This window comes from Cololabis saira, chromosome 23 (assembly GCF_033807715.1).
Source record: "Cololabis saira isolate AMF1-May2022 chromosome 23, fColSai1.1, whole genome shotgun sequence".
Lineage (NCBI taxonomy): Eukaryota > Metazoa > Chordata > Actinopteri > Beloniformes > Belonidae > Cololabis > Cololabis saira.
The window spans coordinates 3,005,580-3,021,024 of NC_084609.1; the positions used below are offsets into that span (position 1 = coordinate 3,005,580).

Here is a 15,445-nt window from a genome sequence, read left to right on the forward strand (position 1 = left end):
CACCGTGCGGAGCCTCGGCTCCCCCTGACCCGCCCTGGAGCCCCGGTCCCCGGACTCACCGTGCGGAGCCTCGGCTCCCCCGTACCCGCCCTGGAGCCCCGGTCCCCGGACTCACCGTGCAGTTGGCCGGCCGGCTCTGCAGACTCTGCAGCGTGGGGCTCAGCCAGCAGAAGCCCAGGATGAAGAGGCTCAGGACGCCGCAGGCGATCAGGAACAGCCCCAGGCGGATGCTCTTGTCCTCGGCCTCGGAGTACTCGGAGGACACCCGGATCCGGGCCATGCCGCCCCGGGGACGCCGCCGCCGGCGTTGGGCTCCGGGGGACCGGGGACCAGAGGACCGGGGCAGGAACACCCGAGCACCGGGGGAGGGACCAGGGGACCGGCTCGGGGCCAGGGGACGCCGCCGCCGGCGTGGAGAGCCGGGGGACCGGGGGAGGAGGACGGACACTCACCGCTCTGGTCAAGAACCGACTGGTCTCTGGATCCTGCCTGCCGGCTCCGTCCCTCCATCCCTCCCTCCATCCCTCCATCCCTACTTCCCTCCCTCCATCCCTCCATCCTCCGATATCTCCTCCCTCCATCCCTCCATCCTCCCATCTCTCATCCCTCCATCCCTCCCTCCCTCCCTCCATCTCATCCCTCCATCCTTCCATCCCTCCCTTCTCTCAGTAATCTTCTCTCTGTTCCATCTTTCTCCCTCGTTTTCCTGCTCAGAACCGGAACTTTCCCTCATAAAGATTTAGTTCATTAACAGATAAATAGAATAAATAGAATAAAAGATGTGTTGCAGCTGAACCCCATTCCCCCTCATGAACCAGACTTTATTTCTAAAGTACAAGAACAAGAGTCATCTTTAGTGATTGGAAAAAGTTAGTTTCTCCTCCTGTAATCACGTGTTGGGGCGATATATATATATATATATATATATATATATATATATATATATATATATATATATATACACACATACATACATACATGACTGTCTCAGAAAATTTGAATATTGTGATAAAGTTCTTTATTTTCTGTAATGCAATTAAAAAAACAAAAATGTCATACATTCTGGATTCATTACAAATCAACTGAAATATTTTAGCCTTTTATTATTTTAATATTGCTGATTACGGTTTACAGTTTAAGATTAAGATTCCCAGAATATTCTAATTTTTTGAGATAGGATATTTGAGTTTTCTTAAACTGTAAACCATGATCAGCAATATTAAAATAATAAAAGGCTTGCAATATTTCAGTTGATTTGTAATGAATCCAGAATGGAGGATATTTTAGTTTTTGTAATTGCATTACAGAAAATAAAGAACTTTATCACAATATTCTGAGACAGTCCTGTATATACACACACGACAGACAGACAGACGGACAGACGGACAGATGGACATATATACATATACACATATACACATACATACACACATGTGTTGTGACCAATTGTCCAGGTGGTGATTGAACAGATTAATAACTTTCTTTACCTTCGGTTTGTTTGTCATTTGTTGTTGTTCTCTATCTCTCTGTCGTTTTTGTTGTTTGTTGTTGTTGTTGTCTTCCCGTGGTTTATAGAGCATTAATTAAAGTGCGGTTTAACGTGCGGTAAGAGACGTTATTCTCCCCGTGTTTCCCAAACTCACCTGTGTCTGTTTAATACCTGATTGTGACGTGACCCGTTACCAGGTGAGTGCTGCCCCCTGGTGGCCTAGTATAGAAATAACACCAATAATTAACTACTCTAACTGCCAGAAGAAACCAAAAACACCCAGATTGGAATATATATATATATATATATATATATATATATATATATATATATATATATATATATATATGGGTTTATTTTCGGGTTTTTTCGGGTTTATTTTTGGATGTGTTTCGGGTTTTTTCGGATTTATTTTCGGGTTTTTTCAGGTTTATTTTCAGTTTTTTTCGGGTTTTTTCGGGTTTATTTTCGGGTTTTTTTCGGGTTTATTTTCGGGTTTTTTTCGGGTTTATTTTCGGGTTTTTTTCGGGTTTATTTTCGGGTTTTTTCGGGTTTATTTTCGGGTTTTTTCGGGTTTATTTTCGGGTTTTTTCAGGTTTATTTTCGACTTTTTTCGATTTTAATGGAGTAGGATGATATTGATAAATTGATAAATAAATTATCCCTAACTAGTGCAACACTGCCCCCTGCTGCTCCACTGAGGTCAGTTGTGCTTATTGATGTTTATTGATTTTATTTAATTCCAGAAGTTAATGTTTTGATTTTTACAGTGTAATAAAAAACTGACAAGGATCTAAGCTAACTGTCTATAGCAAAGACTGTGATTATTTGTTACAAAAATTGTGTGTTTGAAGATCGGATAAACGATTTTTCAGTGTTAACCTAGATTAATTAGTAGTTTAATTAACATTTGTTATTCAGACGGAATCCTGAGACGCTGCAGATTCTTCATAACATGTTTAAATGTGTTGCAAAGCAGGTTCAAAAAACTCTGAGTCTAATCCTGAACTAGTTGATCTACTCTGAGATCGGAAACTCTGAGTTTTCGGTTCCAGAACAGCGGATTTGAGTTAATTTACTCAACTCTAAGTAGTTTCACCTGGAGTTACGCGTGTGCACCACAACTATCAAAAGCCAGTATTTATAGAGCCCTGATAATACGATTCCTCAATGCACTAATTCTCTGTTATCACACATGTGGGTGACAGGTGTGTTCAACAGGTGTATCCAAGTAGCAATCACATCCATTTACGCACATTAATCAGTTACTGAGGATATAAAACTACCTGTGGGTCGGTGCACACCAGGGACGGGCAGGTGAGGCAGATCTTTATAATTACAACATCAAATTAACATTAATATTTGTCCACTGATCTTCATGTACGTAATTTCGAACATTTTTTATAGTCAAAATTGCTGAATTTGCCTATTTCCTGTTCAAATACAGGGCTGAAACGTGAGGTGTGGCAGCAACGAGCCGAGCCGAGCTCTGATTGGACGATCATCACAAACTGGGTTGATACTAGGCCTGTGTTGAAAAAATCGATTTCCCAATTCTAAATCGATTCTTATGTCTAAAATCGATTTTTTTTTTTTTTTTTTTTTTTTTTTTAATTTATTTATGTATTTTTTTTTCATCATTACATTACAACTTTTGGTTATTTTTTTCTTTATCCCGAAAAAAGGAATATTTTGTTGGACACGAGAATAACTGGTGCCATGTTTTTGCCTTTAAATATGTTTAAAGGTATGAAAACATTAAAGTTTTCAGTTATAATTGCATAAATTGTCTATATTTCATTACTTTATAAACTGTCTTGGGGTTACATTTGCAAAAAATGCTAAAAACCAAATGCTCAAAAATTTAAAATCAAAATAGACCGAAAATGGAACAAATAAAAACGGAATGTGGGAAAAACTAAAAGCGATTTCATCCGTCTCTGTTTCCTCCCTGGATCTGTTTAGTAATTCTGCCCCACGATGTTTCTGAAAGCAGTTGTGGTTATATATATATATATTATTATATTTATATATACAGTTCTATCAGCATTCTGGGAGCTGATTGGTCCTTCCATTCTGGAGCTGATTGATTGGTCCTTCCATTCTGGAGCTGATTGGTCCTTCCATTCTGGGAGCTGATTGGTCCTTACAGCATCATTAGCTGCAATACTTGCTGTTGAATCTCAATATAAAACTAGTATTAATATGTTGCAGAACTACAGTCATATAATTCATGCAACAGCTCAAAAAACAGTTTTAATAACACTAACCCAAATCAATATCGGAATCAAATCGAATCGAATCTTGATAATCGATTCTGAATCTTAAGAATCGGAATCAAATCGATTCTTGATATTTGAATCGATCCCCAGCCCTAGTTGATACGTGTGATCGTTGCTGGTTTCCTTATCTTTTATCTTTCTATTCCGATTTTACACAGTCTGGCTAACGTCTTTAACCATTAAAGTTTAATGTTTGTTAGTGACATATTTAGTTTTGCTGATGGGAAATAAAAGCGCAGTGAAAAAGGCAGACAATACTCCTCCGCCCTGTAGGGGGCGAACGTGAGCCAATGGGGACAAACACTTTTAATTTCAATCTTATAAAAAAGAGATTAGACTAAGAAAAATACAATAGAATATTTAAAAACTAAATTTTGGCCTTAAATAAAATATTCTTTGTTTTTCTTTTCATGCTTTTTGTTGAGCAATCTGTATTAAATTGATTAAAGTATCAGAATTAACCGTTTTAAAAACAACTGAATATTTCACTAAAGGTCAAAATGTAAATCTGTGGTTTTGTACACCAGTCTATACTCATTTATGTTGTATGTAACGGCCAACACATGGAGATTGTAGAGCAAATGCACATGTTTTCTTACTTTTACGTATCTGTAATATTTACCGTGTGTGCCCGTGTGTTTTTTTGTGAAGATGCTGATGAGATATGAAATAACCAGTAGCCAATTGAATAAGCTTTTCCCTTTTTAGTTTATATATTTGTAAATCTGACACTAAAGGAGTCAGTTCCTCACCAACCATGAACCTCACGTCACTGGTGCACACATTAAAGCAGCACTATGTAACTTTTCCACCTTAATCTAATATTTCATCATCATCATTGTGATGGAACATCAACTTCCAACAGGTTTAATGAACCTCTGTCATGGTCTGAGGGGTCTTTATCTCCTTCACAGGCACTATGTAACTCACTCTGCGGTGATTAACCCCAATCTTCAGATAAAACTAGTTTGTTGAGGAAAAAATATTAACTATTTGTAGCTGCAGAGGAAAAAAATAATCTCACGAGGAAAACAAAAATATTGCTCACGCCTCGGAGCCTCTTCTGCATAATATAGCAGTCAAAAAAGAAAAAAGAGAAGTAAGAGTAATACAAAACATGTACTGTATGTTGTACTATTATACTAATTTATTGAAACACATGGCGAGTCAAACATTTACCAAAGCAGCTGCCAAACACTCCTAAACAAGGTAGTAAGACGGTGGTTCTGCAGAACTGCGGCAGTAAATCCTTTCTAAAGAGTGCAGCTCCGACGAGGAGCTCCATTCTTCAGAAGGGATTTCATATGGATCCAGACCGTTAATAATCATTATTTTCTCCATTTACCGCTCCCTGGCTTCCTTGTTTAAGGTCCCGGTAAATTCCAATTCCTTTCCAGCAGTTTAACATCTTTTTTTTGCGTTCCGTCTGTTCACTTGGTGAAACAGAAAAGCGTCCCGTCTTCTCTCAAAACAAATGCAGCGACGGGACAGGAGTTTTACGGCAGTACGCGCTGGTGCTCATAGTGTTCTTTCTGGTAAAACACTACCGCTTTTGTCCAAAAGATGCCGCCAAACTCAACAAAAGCTGAAAGTTACGTTGTGCTGCTTTAAGACAGAATGGCAGAGGTCAAAAAGCAGCGGGCCAAGCGGTCACTGCTGAGGAGATGGAGATCCTGGTGGATGAAGTGGTAACAGCGGGACTCTCTCTTCGGGGGAACAAAAGGAGAAAAAAAAATATTGGCCGAAAACCGAATATGGCAAGCCATCGCTGAGCGCATCGTTCCCTCCATGCCCGGTGGCCGACGAGAGTGGGACGGAGTTCCAGAGCCAGATAGTTTTTGATATTTGGCATGGTGTTAGTTCTGGACATAAGGCTTTCAAAAACCACCGCAAACAAATTGGGACGGTCCCCTAGTGGCCGGTTTGCAGAAAATTCTAAATGAATCAATAATCAATAAGGCGATAGAGGAATTGTAGGTTTTAGTGAGTTTAAATATGCACAGCTGATGTTTTTTGTGTGTTATTTTAATACAATCCTATTCTTTCATTGTGACTTAGTTCTGAAGTTCTGTTCATCTTCAGCCTGAATGAATGAATGAATGAATGAATGAATGAATGAATGAATGAATGAATGAATGAATGAATGAATGAATGAATGAATGAATGAACTGTTCTAACCCAATGAGATTATTGACACTACAGTGATAGTGACCTGTCCAATAAACAGGAAACTGCTTCCTTGGGGGTGAAAATATGATCAGAGCCCTATACAATATTTTTATGTGACTAATTCATAGAGATAGAGATTTTTGGACAAAAAATGACCTTGAAAATTAAATTTGACCTTCAACAAATTTGACCTTCAACAAGCAACCTTCCCGTTGCTGCCCCCCCCTTCTCCTCCCTTTTCTCTCTTTTGTCCTGCAGGTGGCCGTGGGTGGCTTGTAGCTTGCATTACGGAGCACAAGTCTTTTCCTGACCCTGCACCCCAACCTGGGACTTGCTGATTGGGCCGGAGCTTCGGGAGCTGTGTGCTGGCCTGCGGTCCCCACCCCCGGTCATCCCGTTGCTGCTTCCACCTGCCTGCTGTGCTGTTGCCGTCCCTGACCCACCAGTCTGGCCCTCGGCAGGAGGGTCCCCCCTGATGAGCCTGGTCCTGGTCAAGGTTTCTTCCCTCCTAAAGGGGAGTTTTTCTTGCCACTGTTTGGCTTAAGGTTTTTCTCCCACTAGGGGAGTTTTTACCTGCCATTGTTTATGTAATAACTGCTCGGGGGTCATGTTCTGGGTATGGGTCTCTGTAAAGCGTCTAGAGACAACTCTGTTGTATTAGACGCTATATAAATAAAATTGAATTGAATTGAATTGAACATGACCTTGAAATAGGACATTTATCTCAGAATTGAATTCCTAGCACCAAAAAAGTAGAGAAAGTGACAATAAACAACAATCTAGCACTGATAGAAGCTGAGATTTGACCTTTGGTCTTTTCAGCGGGAGAAATTTTAAATGTTCTGCAAACCGGCCACTAGGGGGCGTCACCATTTGTTTGAAAACCTTATGTCCATAACTAACAACATGACAAATATCAAAAACTTGTCACCAAGTGCACGATTTTCATGATTGTTGACAGATTCCCTCCCAGCTAACAGGGGTCACCAGGGGTCACAGGGGTCACCAGGGGTCACAGGGGTCACAGGGGTCACCAGGGGTCACAGGGGTCACAGGGGTCACCAGGGGTCACAGGGGTCACAGGGGTCACCAGGGGTCACAGGGGTCACCAGGTAGCCGCGGAGCGGGTAGCCGCTGTCCCCGAGGAGGAAGCTCCAGCCAAACTCTCCCCTAGCAGCCTTCTGCCCCACAGCCGAGGTGACAAACTCGTAGCTGTCATGGTTGCCCCCCGGCCACCTGGCAACCATGTCCGTTATCAGCCCTCGTGGTTTCACCACCACCTGCGTGTTGATGGCAGAAAACTCCTTCCTCCCAATCCAGCACGGTCCACCAAGGACGGATTGAGGACGGGGATCAAGGTGCTGTCCACTACACCAGGGGTCTTCAACTAGATTATTCAGGGGGCCACATCTGCAAAAAGACTGTGTGGAGAGGGCTGGAAAATTTTGGGGTTTTCAAAATGTATTTTGCACTCAAAGATGAAGATTTATGTAAATATAATACATTTGTGCTCAGGAATGAGCAGGAGAATATCTGTCTAGTTTATATATGGATTATGTATTAATTGTCTCCAGATTTAGTCATTGTGAATGTTAAATATAATATTCAGATAAAGAAATATTATTTTGAATGCAAGTTCATTTTGAAACCATGCATTGTGCAAACATAATGAAATTGATATTGACCTACTTTTAATAAAACACGCCATAATGACAAAGCACCACTTTCCACCAAGATTTACTTATTTGAATATTATATTAAGCATTTCAGTCCATAGTAGCCAGTTTGATGTTATAAATAAGCAACCAAAATATTAACCATAAGCTCCTTTATTAATGACACATCTGTGCTTTATATCAGCAAAACAAAACAATCATGAAATTATAGGAGGTTTAGAAATTCATCTGAAATGCAAAGTCCTCATTTATTCAAATGAAAAACATTTCAGGCCAATCCTAGAAGCTTAATGATGTAAACAAGTCCTCTATAAACGGAGCTTAATAACAAATAATGTGACAAACATTATCACTGTGCAACACTGACGTTCCAAACGTTCCATCAATTTAGTCCTGAATCTTGGTTTTTTAAACATCTCTGTTCCTTTTATACTTGCTCTCTCTTTTTACAAATCAAAACTTTTCTGAATGTTGATTGGTAAAGTTTTCTTATGAGCTTTAAACATCATTTGCAGAATACTATAATCTACTAATTCATGATTATGAGGATTCATGAGGAATTATTAAATTAGAATAACAAATAACGAGCAACGTCTAGTCCAGGGATCTCAACCCAAAATGTTTTAGATCCATATTAGACAAAAAACACAAAAAACTAATATTTCTGGAGCCGCAAAAAATGAAAAGTCTTGTATCAGAATCAGAATGAAGAAACACATGCTGCATGTTTCTATATTAGTTATATTATTATTAACATTCAGGCAACGAATGCCAATGATTTGCTCCAAGAAACGTTGAATCCTCTTTTTTCCTCAGTTATTTTTCTCTTTTTCCCTTTGGTTTGTTTCCAGCAGCTCCTGCTGGCGTCCCCTGCTGGTGGAAACAAGTGTTGGTTTGTTTCCAGCAGCTCCTGCTGGCGCCCCCTGCTGGTGGAAACAAGTGTTGGTTTGTTTCCAGCAGCTCCTGCTGGCGCCCCCTGCTGGTGGAAACAAGTGGCTACGACGTAAATCTGCGTTAACAGAAATGTTGGAATGTAATATTTATTCTACACATTTTTACAGTGTTGGAAAAGAATGTTTGTGTCATGTTTGTCCTACAGGAACCACATTAAAAATAAAAATATATGTCCCTCCCCATCTATTTCCATTTTCAAACACTTTTGAAAAAGCTCCAGGAGCCACTAGGGGGCGCTAGAGAGAGAAAAATAAAGAAAAAAATGGAAAAAAGAAGAAAAAAGAGAAAAAATAGAAAAAAAGAAAAAAGGAAGAAAAAGGAGAAAAAGGGAAAAAAAGAAAAGAGAAAAAAGAAGAAAAAGAAAAAAAAGGAAGAAAAAGAAAAAAAGAGGAAAAAAGAAGAAAAAAAGGAAGAAAAAGGGAAAAAAGAGAAAAAAATGAAAAAATAAGAAAAAAGGAAGAAAAAAAGATAAAAAAGAACAAAAAGAAAAAAAGGGGGAAAAAAAGAAAAAGAGAGAAAAGGGGAAAAAAGAAGAAAAAAAGGGGAAAAAAAGAGAAAAGTGGAAATAATAAAAAAAGGAAGAAAAAAATAAAAAAAGGAAACGAAGGCAAAAAAAGGAAAAAAAAGAAAACATTTAGTAAAAAGCTCCAGGAGCCACCAGGGCGGCGCTAGAGAGCCGCGGGTTGCTGATCCCTGGACTAGAGGAAGTAGATCTGGGTTTGTGACTTCACCGGAGCAGAGACACTAGTGACCCTTAACTTGTGGTAACTTGAAACAGCCGCTGATCCGTGAGACGGGAGACGGGAGGCCTCTGCAGCTGACCGAGGGGGGGGGGCACTAAAGGGGGGGGGGGGGGTAATAATGGGGGGGTAATAGAGAGTTCAATGGGGGGGGGTAATAATAGGGGGGACAAAAGTGCCAGTTCCCAGCGTTGCTCTGAGGAGAATCTGCTGCTGCTCGGCCTGAATGAGTCCGTGGTCGGGGGGGGTTAGGGGGGGCCGGGGGAAACAAAGAGCCCCCCCTAATACTCCTTCCCCCACCAGCACCAGCTGCCTCGGTCCTGGACCTGCAGGTCGTTGAAAACACTAGAAACTAAATTCATGACTGACTTGAATAAAAGTAAATCTGCTGAAGCTGAAGCTCCGACCAGTCAGACACATCCTGCTGTTTCTTTCTCTTCATCTCTTAATAAGAGCCCGAGCACTGACTGTGCGAAGGCCCTAATATACATATATATATATATATATATATATATATATATATATATATATATATATATATATATATATATATATATATTTTTTTTTTTTTTTTTTTATTTTTCGGATGAAATGAGGGCCTTTTTTTCCCCTAAACGTGCCCCAAAAGTCACCAAATTTTGCACCAAAATGGCAATAAATGTGATATTTAATAGTTTGCATTAATGGGCGTGGCCTAACGGCTCAACAGCGCCCCCTAGAAAACTTTGTGCCTCAAGCCCCACAATACGGTTTGACGTACATGCACGAAAATCGCTACACACCTGTATCATGTCACAACTTAAAGAAAAGTCTCCTGGAGCCATGGCCCAAACCCAACAGGATGTCGGCCATTTTTAATTAATCGTGTAATTTAGTAATTAATTTATTAAGCAAAAATAAAGCCATAATACCTCCAGACGTTGCTTAAATGCATCCTCAGAGGATTAATTGGCGAGCCAGCTAGGAGATCAAATCTGCCTATGATCAGATGAATCTCGGGAATAAAACTAACATCTGAACAGAAATATATTAACATTCAACAGACGGTGGATGATCGTAAAGATATATATTAATGATTCGTTCCTAAAAATATCAGAGCATCTATTCTTTTATTCATCTGTTATTAGGGCCCGAGCACTTACAGTGCGAAGGCCCTATTGTATCTGTAGGAATTATTTTAATTTTTCCGACAAAATGAGGGCCTTTTTTCCCCCTAAACGGGCCCCAAAAGTCACCAAATTCTGCACCAATCCAGACCTGGTGATAAATGTGATATTTAATGGTTTGTATTAATGGGCGTGGCCTAACGGCTCAACAGCGCCCCCTAGAAAACTTTGTGCCTCAAGCCCCACAATACGGTTTGACGTACATGCACGAAAATCGGTACACACCTGTATCATGTCACACCTTAAAGGAAAGTCTCTTGGCGCCATGGCCCAAACCCAACAGGAAGTCGGCCATTTTGAATTAATTATGTAATTTTGGTGTAATTTATGCCATTTTCACGTGTCGTACTTTAACAAACTCCTCCTAGCAGGATCATCCGTTCAACATAAAACTCGCTCAGGAGACACAAAAGACGTTAACGATGAAAAGTTATCAAAATCGTGAGTTTTGGTGAAATGGCGTGGCCGTGGCGCCGCGTCAAACTTCAACGCTAAACAGGAAGTGATACTAGTAGCTGATTGGTCCATATTTGATAGTTCCCACTTTCTGCCATAACGTTTGAATGCTTGACATAAAGAGTCGTGGTGGCGTCATCGGACTCAGTTTTGAGTCCTTGACTTTTATTAGTGAAAACTGCACGCACGAGGGCCCGTTCATCCGTTCATCCGTTCATCCATTCATCTGTTCATCCGTTCATCGCTGCTGCAGCTTTAATTCGTCTTTATTTTTCTAATGTTTAAGACTCAAACGTAGAAGTTTGGTTCCTCCTGCAGATCGGAGAGGAACCTTCCCGTCTCAAACCCAGAGATCAGGTCCAGGAGAACGGGGGACCTACGGACCAAATATCCTGGTTCCAGACGACTCTCCTGGAGCAACACAAATAAAAATTAAAGCTGCAGCAGCGATGAACGGATGAACAGATGAATGGATGAACGGGCCCTCCTGCGTGCAATTTTCACCAATTAAGGTCAAGGACTCAAAACTGAGTCCGATGACACCACCACGACTCTCTATGTCAAACCGTTCAAAAGTTATGGCAGAAAATGACTATCAAATATGGACCAATCAGCTACTAGCATCACTTCCTGTTTAGCGTTGAAGTTTGACGCGGCGCCACGGCCACGCCATTTCACCAAAACTCAGGATTTTGGCAACTTTTCATGGTTAACGTCTTTTGTGTCTCCTGAGCGGGTTTTATGTGGAACGGACGATCCTGCTAGGAGGAGTTCGTTAAAGTACGACACGTGAAAATGGAAGAAATTGCGGCAAAGTGACACAATTAATTCAAAATGACTTCCTGTTGGGTTTCGGCCATGGCAACAAGAGACTTTTCTTTAAGTTGTGACATGATACAGGTGTGTAGCGATTTTCGTGCATGTACGTCAAACCGTATTGTGGGGCTTGAGGAACAAAGTTTTCTAGGGGGCGCTGTTGAGCCGTTAGACCACGCCCATTAATGCAAACCATGAAATATCACATTTTTAGCATGAAAATGAGCATAGTTGAATATCTCAAAAAGCGTAATAGCTAGCATGATGAGACTAAAATATGTTTTAGTGCAACACGTCCCGGGTTCGTCAATGTTGTAATGATGTCTGTACGATAAACCGTTGCCTGAATTGAATTTTTTTTCAAATTGAAAGTTAAATATTGCAAAAACCGTAATAATTAGCATGATGAGGTTGTACGGTCTGTTAGTGCCAATTGGGCCGAGTGTTTGTAAATTTGAACGATGTCTCTACGATAAAGTTCGGCCGAGCAATGAGTGTCAGAATTTTGGCCTTTTTTTTTGCTTTTTGGCATCTAGCGTTGACACGGTAACACTTTTGACTGAGAAAAGTAACACCCATTGAGGACACGATGGAGACGCATCTAACGATGTCTGACATGCACGGGTGCACGTTGGGGTCCGGACCGTATTAACGGACGAAAAAAGCGTGCGTAATAAGAATAATAATTCAAAATGGCCGACTTCCTGTTGGGTTTGGGCCATGGCTCCAAGAGACTTTTCTTTAAGTTGTGACATGATACAGGTGTGTAGCGATTTTCGTGCATGTACGTCAAACCGTATTGTGGGGCTTGAGGAACAAAGTTTTCTAGGGGGCGCTGTTGAGCCGTTAGGCCACGCCCATTAATGCAAACCATTAAATAACACATTTATCACCAGGCCTGGCTTGATGCAAAATTTGGTGACTTTTGGGGCACGTTTAGGGGGAAAAAAGACCCTCATTTTGTCGGAAAAATAAAAATAATTCCTACAGATCCAATAGGGCTTCGCACTGTAAGTGCTCGGGCCCTAATAATAGATGAATAAAAGAATACATGCTCTGATATTTTTATGAACGAATCATTAATATATATCTTTACGATCATCCACCGTCTTTTGAATGTTTATATATTTCTGGGGCACGTTTAGGGGGAAAAAAGACCCTCATTTCTTTTTTTTTTAATTTTTAAATTTTTATTATTTTTTTTAATAATAATAAAAAAAGACCCTCATTTCTTTTTTTTAAATTAAATTTTTTTTAAATGATTTAAAAAAAGACCCTCATTTCATTGGAAAAAGGAAAAAAAAGTCAGTGCTCGGGCCCTGATAAAGTGAGACCCACGAAAATAGTTTATTTCAGCTTAATTTTATATAAATATGACACAAATCAAAGAATATTAAACAATATGAACAGATAACTATTTATGTCTGATTGGGTTATCCATGTCTGAGTGACGTCAGAGATTTGGCTCCTCCCCCTTTGGTGCTTCCCGAGGCCCCGCCCCCTCCGTGAGGGATCAAGCCCCGCCCCCTCCGTGAGGGAGCAAGCCCCGCCCCCCGTCATTGATTGGCTTAAACCGAGGGTCATTAATAAAATCATTAATATTAAAGAGATGGAGAGTCAGAAATCACTTACCCTCCCTTTAACAGCTGAAAAAACTTCCTGCAGACTCTTAAATATATTTGAGCATCTTTGTGAGAAAAAGTGAGATATTTACTATTCAGATGCAGAAACACTGCACTTTTATTGCTTTTCTTTTATTCTTTAAAATATATAAAATGATTCTGGGCTGAATTTAGCGTCACATGAGGTTTTTGGAGGATTTTACTTCAGTGTTTATTTCACTTCCACTGAGTTGGGACTTGTTTTGCTTCAGTTTCTCATAATTCAGCACAAACGCTGCAATAATAGAGCTCTAATTCACACAAAGTAGGATATTTTACTTTTAATAATAATTAAAAATCTGTCCAGTAACAATAACTGTGACTTGAAATGAAGTTAAAATGTATATTTTCTTTCAAAACTGCAGATGTTCTTGAGTTGAAAGACTAAGAAAATGCTCTCTAGTTTAATTAGAAATGGGTTAAATGCAGAGAAAACAAATCTACCTTCGAGTATCAATAAAGTTACAAAAAAATATGTTATTTTTACATTATTTATTAGTTTAAAATGTGTCATAACATTTCTTTCACTGCACCTTTCAGTTTTCAGTTTTTAAATTGTATATATGTTAATAAGAGCCGTTTGTCTATTTTCTGTTTAAAATCTGTCCAGTAACAATAACTGTGACTTAAAATGTCACAGTTATTTACATTTTAACTTTAAGTTAAAGTTAAAAGTTAAAATGTATATTTTCTTTAAAAACTGCAGGTTCTTTTATATTATTGAGAAGCTCTTAATTTGAAAAACTAAGAAAATGTTACTTTTACATTCTTTATTAGTTATAACATTTATTTCACTGCACCTTTTTTAAATTGTATATATGTAAATAAGAGCCGTTTGTCTGTTTTATGTTTAAAAATCTGTCAAGTAACAATAACTGTGACTTAAAATTAAGATAAAATGTATATTTTCTTTAAAAACTGCAGATATTCTTAAGTTGAAACACTAAGAAAATGCTCTCTAGTTTAATTAAATTGGGTTAAATGCAGAGAAAACTAATTGTCGGGACTTGTTTTGGTTCAGTTTCTCATAATTCTGCACAAACGCCGTGTAACCTACGATAAAAGGAGCTTCTACTTTTAATAATAATTAAAAATCTGTCCAGTAACAATAACTGTGACATAAAATGTCACAGTTATTTACACTTTAACTTAAAAAGTTAAAATGTATATTTCCTTTAAAAACTGCAGGTTCTTTTATATTATTGAGAAGCTCTTAATTTGAAAAACTAAGAAAATGTTACTTTCACATTCTTTATTAGTTATAACATTTATTTCACTGCACCTTTTTTAAATTGTATAAATGTTAATAAGAGCCGTTTGTCTAATTTCTGTTTAAAACTCTGTCCAGTAACAATAACTCTAAGTTAATAAGTTGAAACTAAGAAATCCTATTTTCACATTCTTTATTAGTTATAACATTTCTTTCACTGCACCTTCCACTTTTTTTAATTGTATATATGTAAATAAGCTCTTATTAACATATATACAATTAAAAAACGTGACTATTGTGTCTAAAGTTTCTATTTTCTATTTAAATCTGGTTCAGAGAAACAACCGTCTGTTTGTTCAAACTTGTCCAAAAAAGCTGATTCTAACATCAAAGTTTCCCAAAGCGACAGTTTTACTTTAATATTTAATGATTATTAGTCGGACTGACGTCACAAACTCACGCACGAGTGAGTTTTTGATCTTTTACAACCGAAACAGCTGAACATTAATTAGTAAAAACACAATAGTGGAGCCGCGCATGCGCAGTCCGCTCCATCCGGGCACTTCAGCATTACCATTGACAGGCCGAAGCGCCACTTTTCCCCGAGCAAAGTGAAATCAAGCCGCGGACTCGGACAACAAATAGTCCGCGCTTTTCAACTTAAAATCCGCGACGGAACCGGCTGGTCCCGCGGCCTTGGGACCCGTGTTGGTCGACCCGGCACCCTGGGGTGCTGCTCCGGGAGTTTAACCCGCCCCGGGCCCGGGCCCGAGCACTTTGAGAGCCGGGCGGAAAGTGGGGGGTGTGATTCGTCCCAGCAGCAGCA

The 15,445-nt window shown here is 39.4% G+C and overlaps 1 protein-coding gene across 1 annotated transcript in view; it reads right to left on the minus strand.

The window, feature by feature from the left end:
• The window catches only part of LOC133424369 (calcium-activated potassium channel subunit beta-4-like), a 35,471-nt gene extending 35,191 nt beyond the window's left edge, over window positions 1-280 (minus strand). The window contains exon 1 of the mRNA XM_061714916.1: window positions 116-280. Coding sequence (XP_061570900.1) covers window positions 116-280 — 165 coding nt within the window. The remainder of the gene's footprint in view (window positions 1-115) is intronic.
• Window positions 281-15,445: the final 15,165 nt, after the last annotated feature.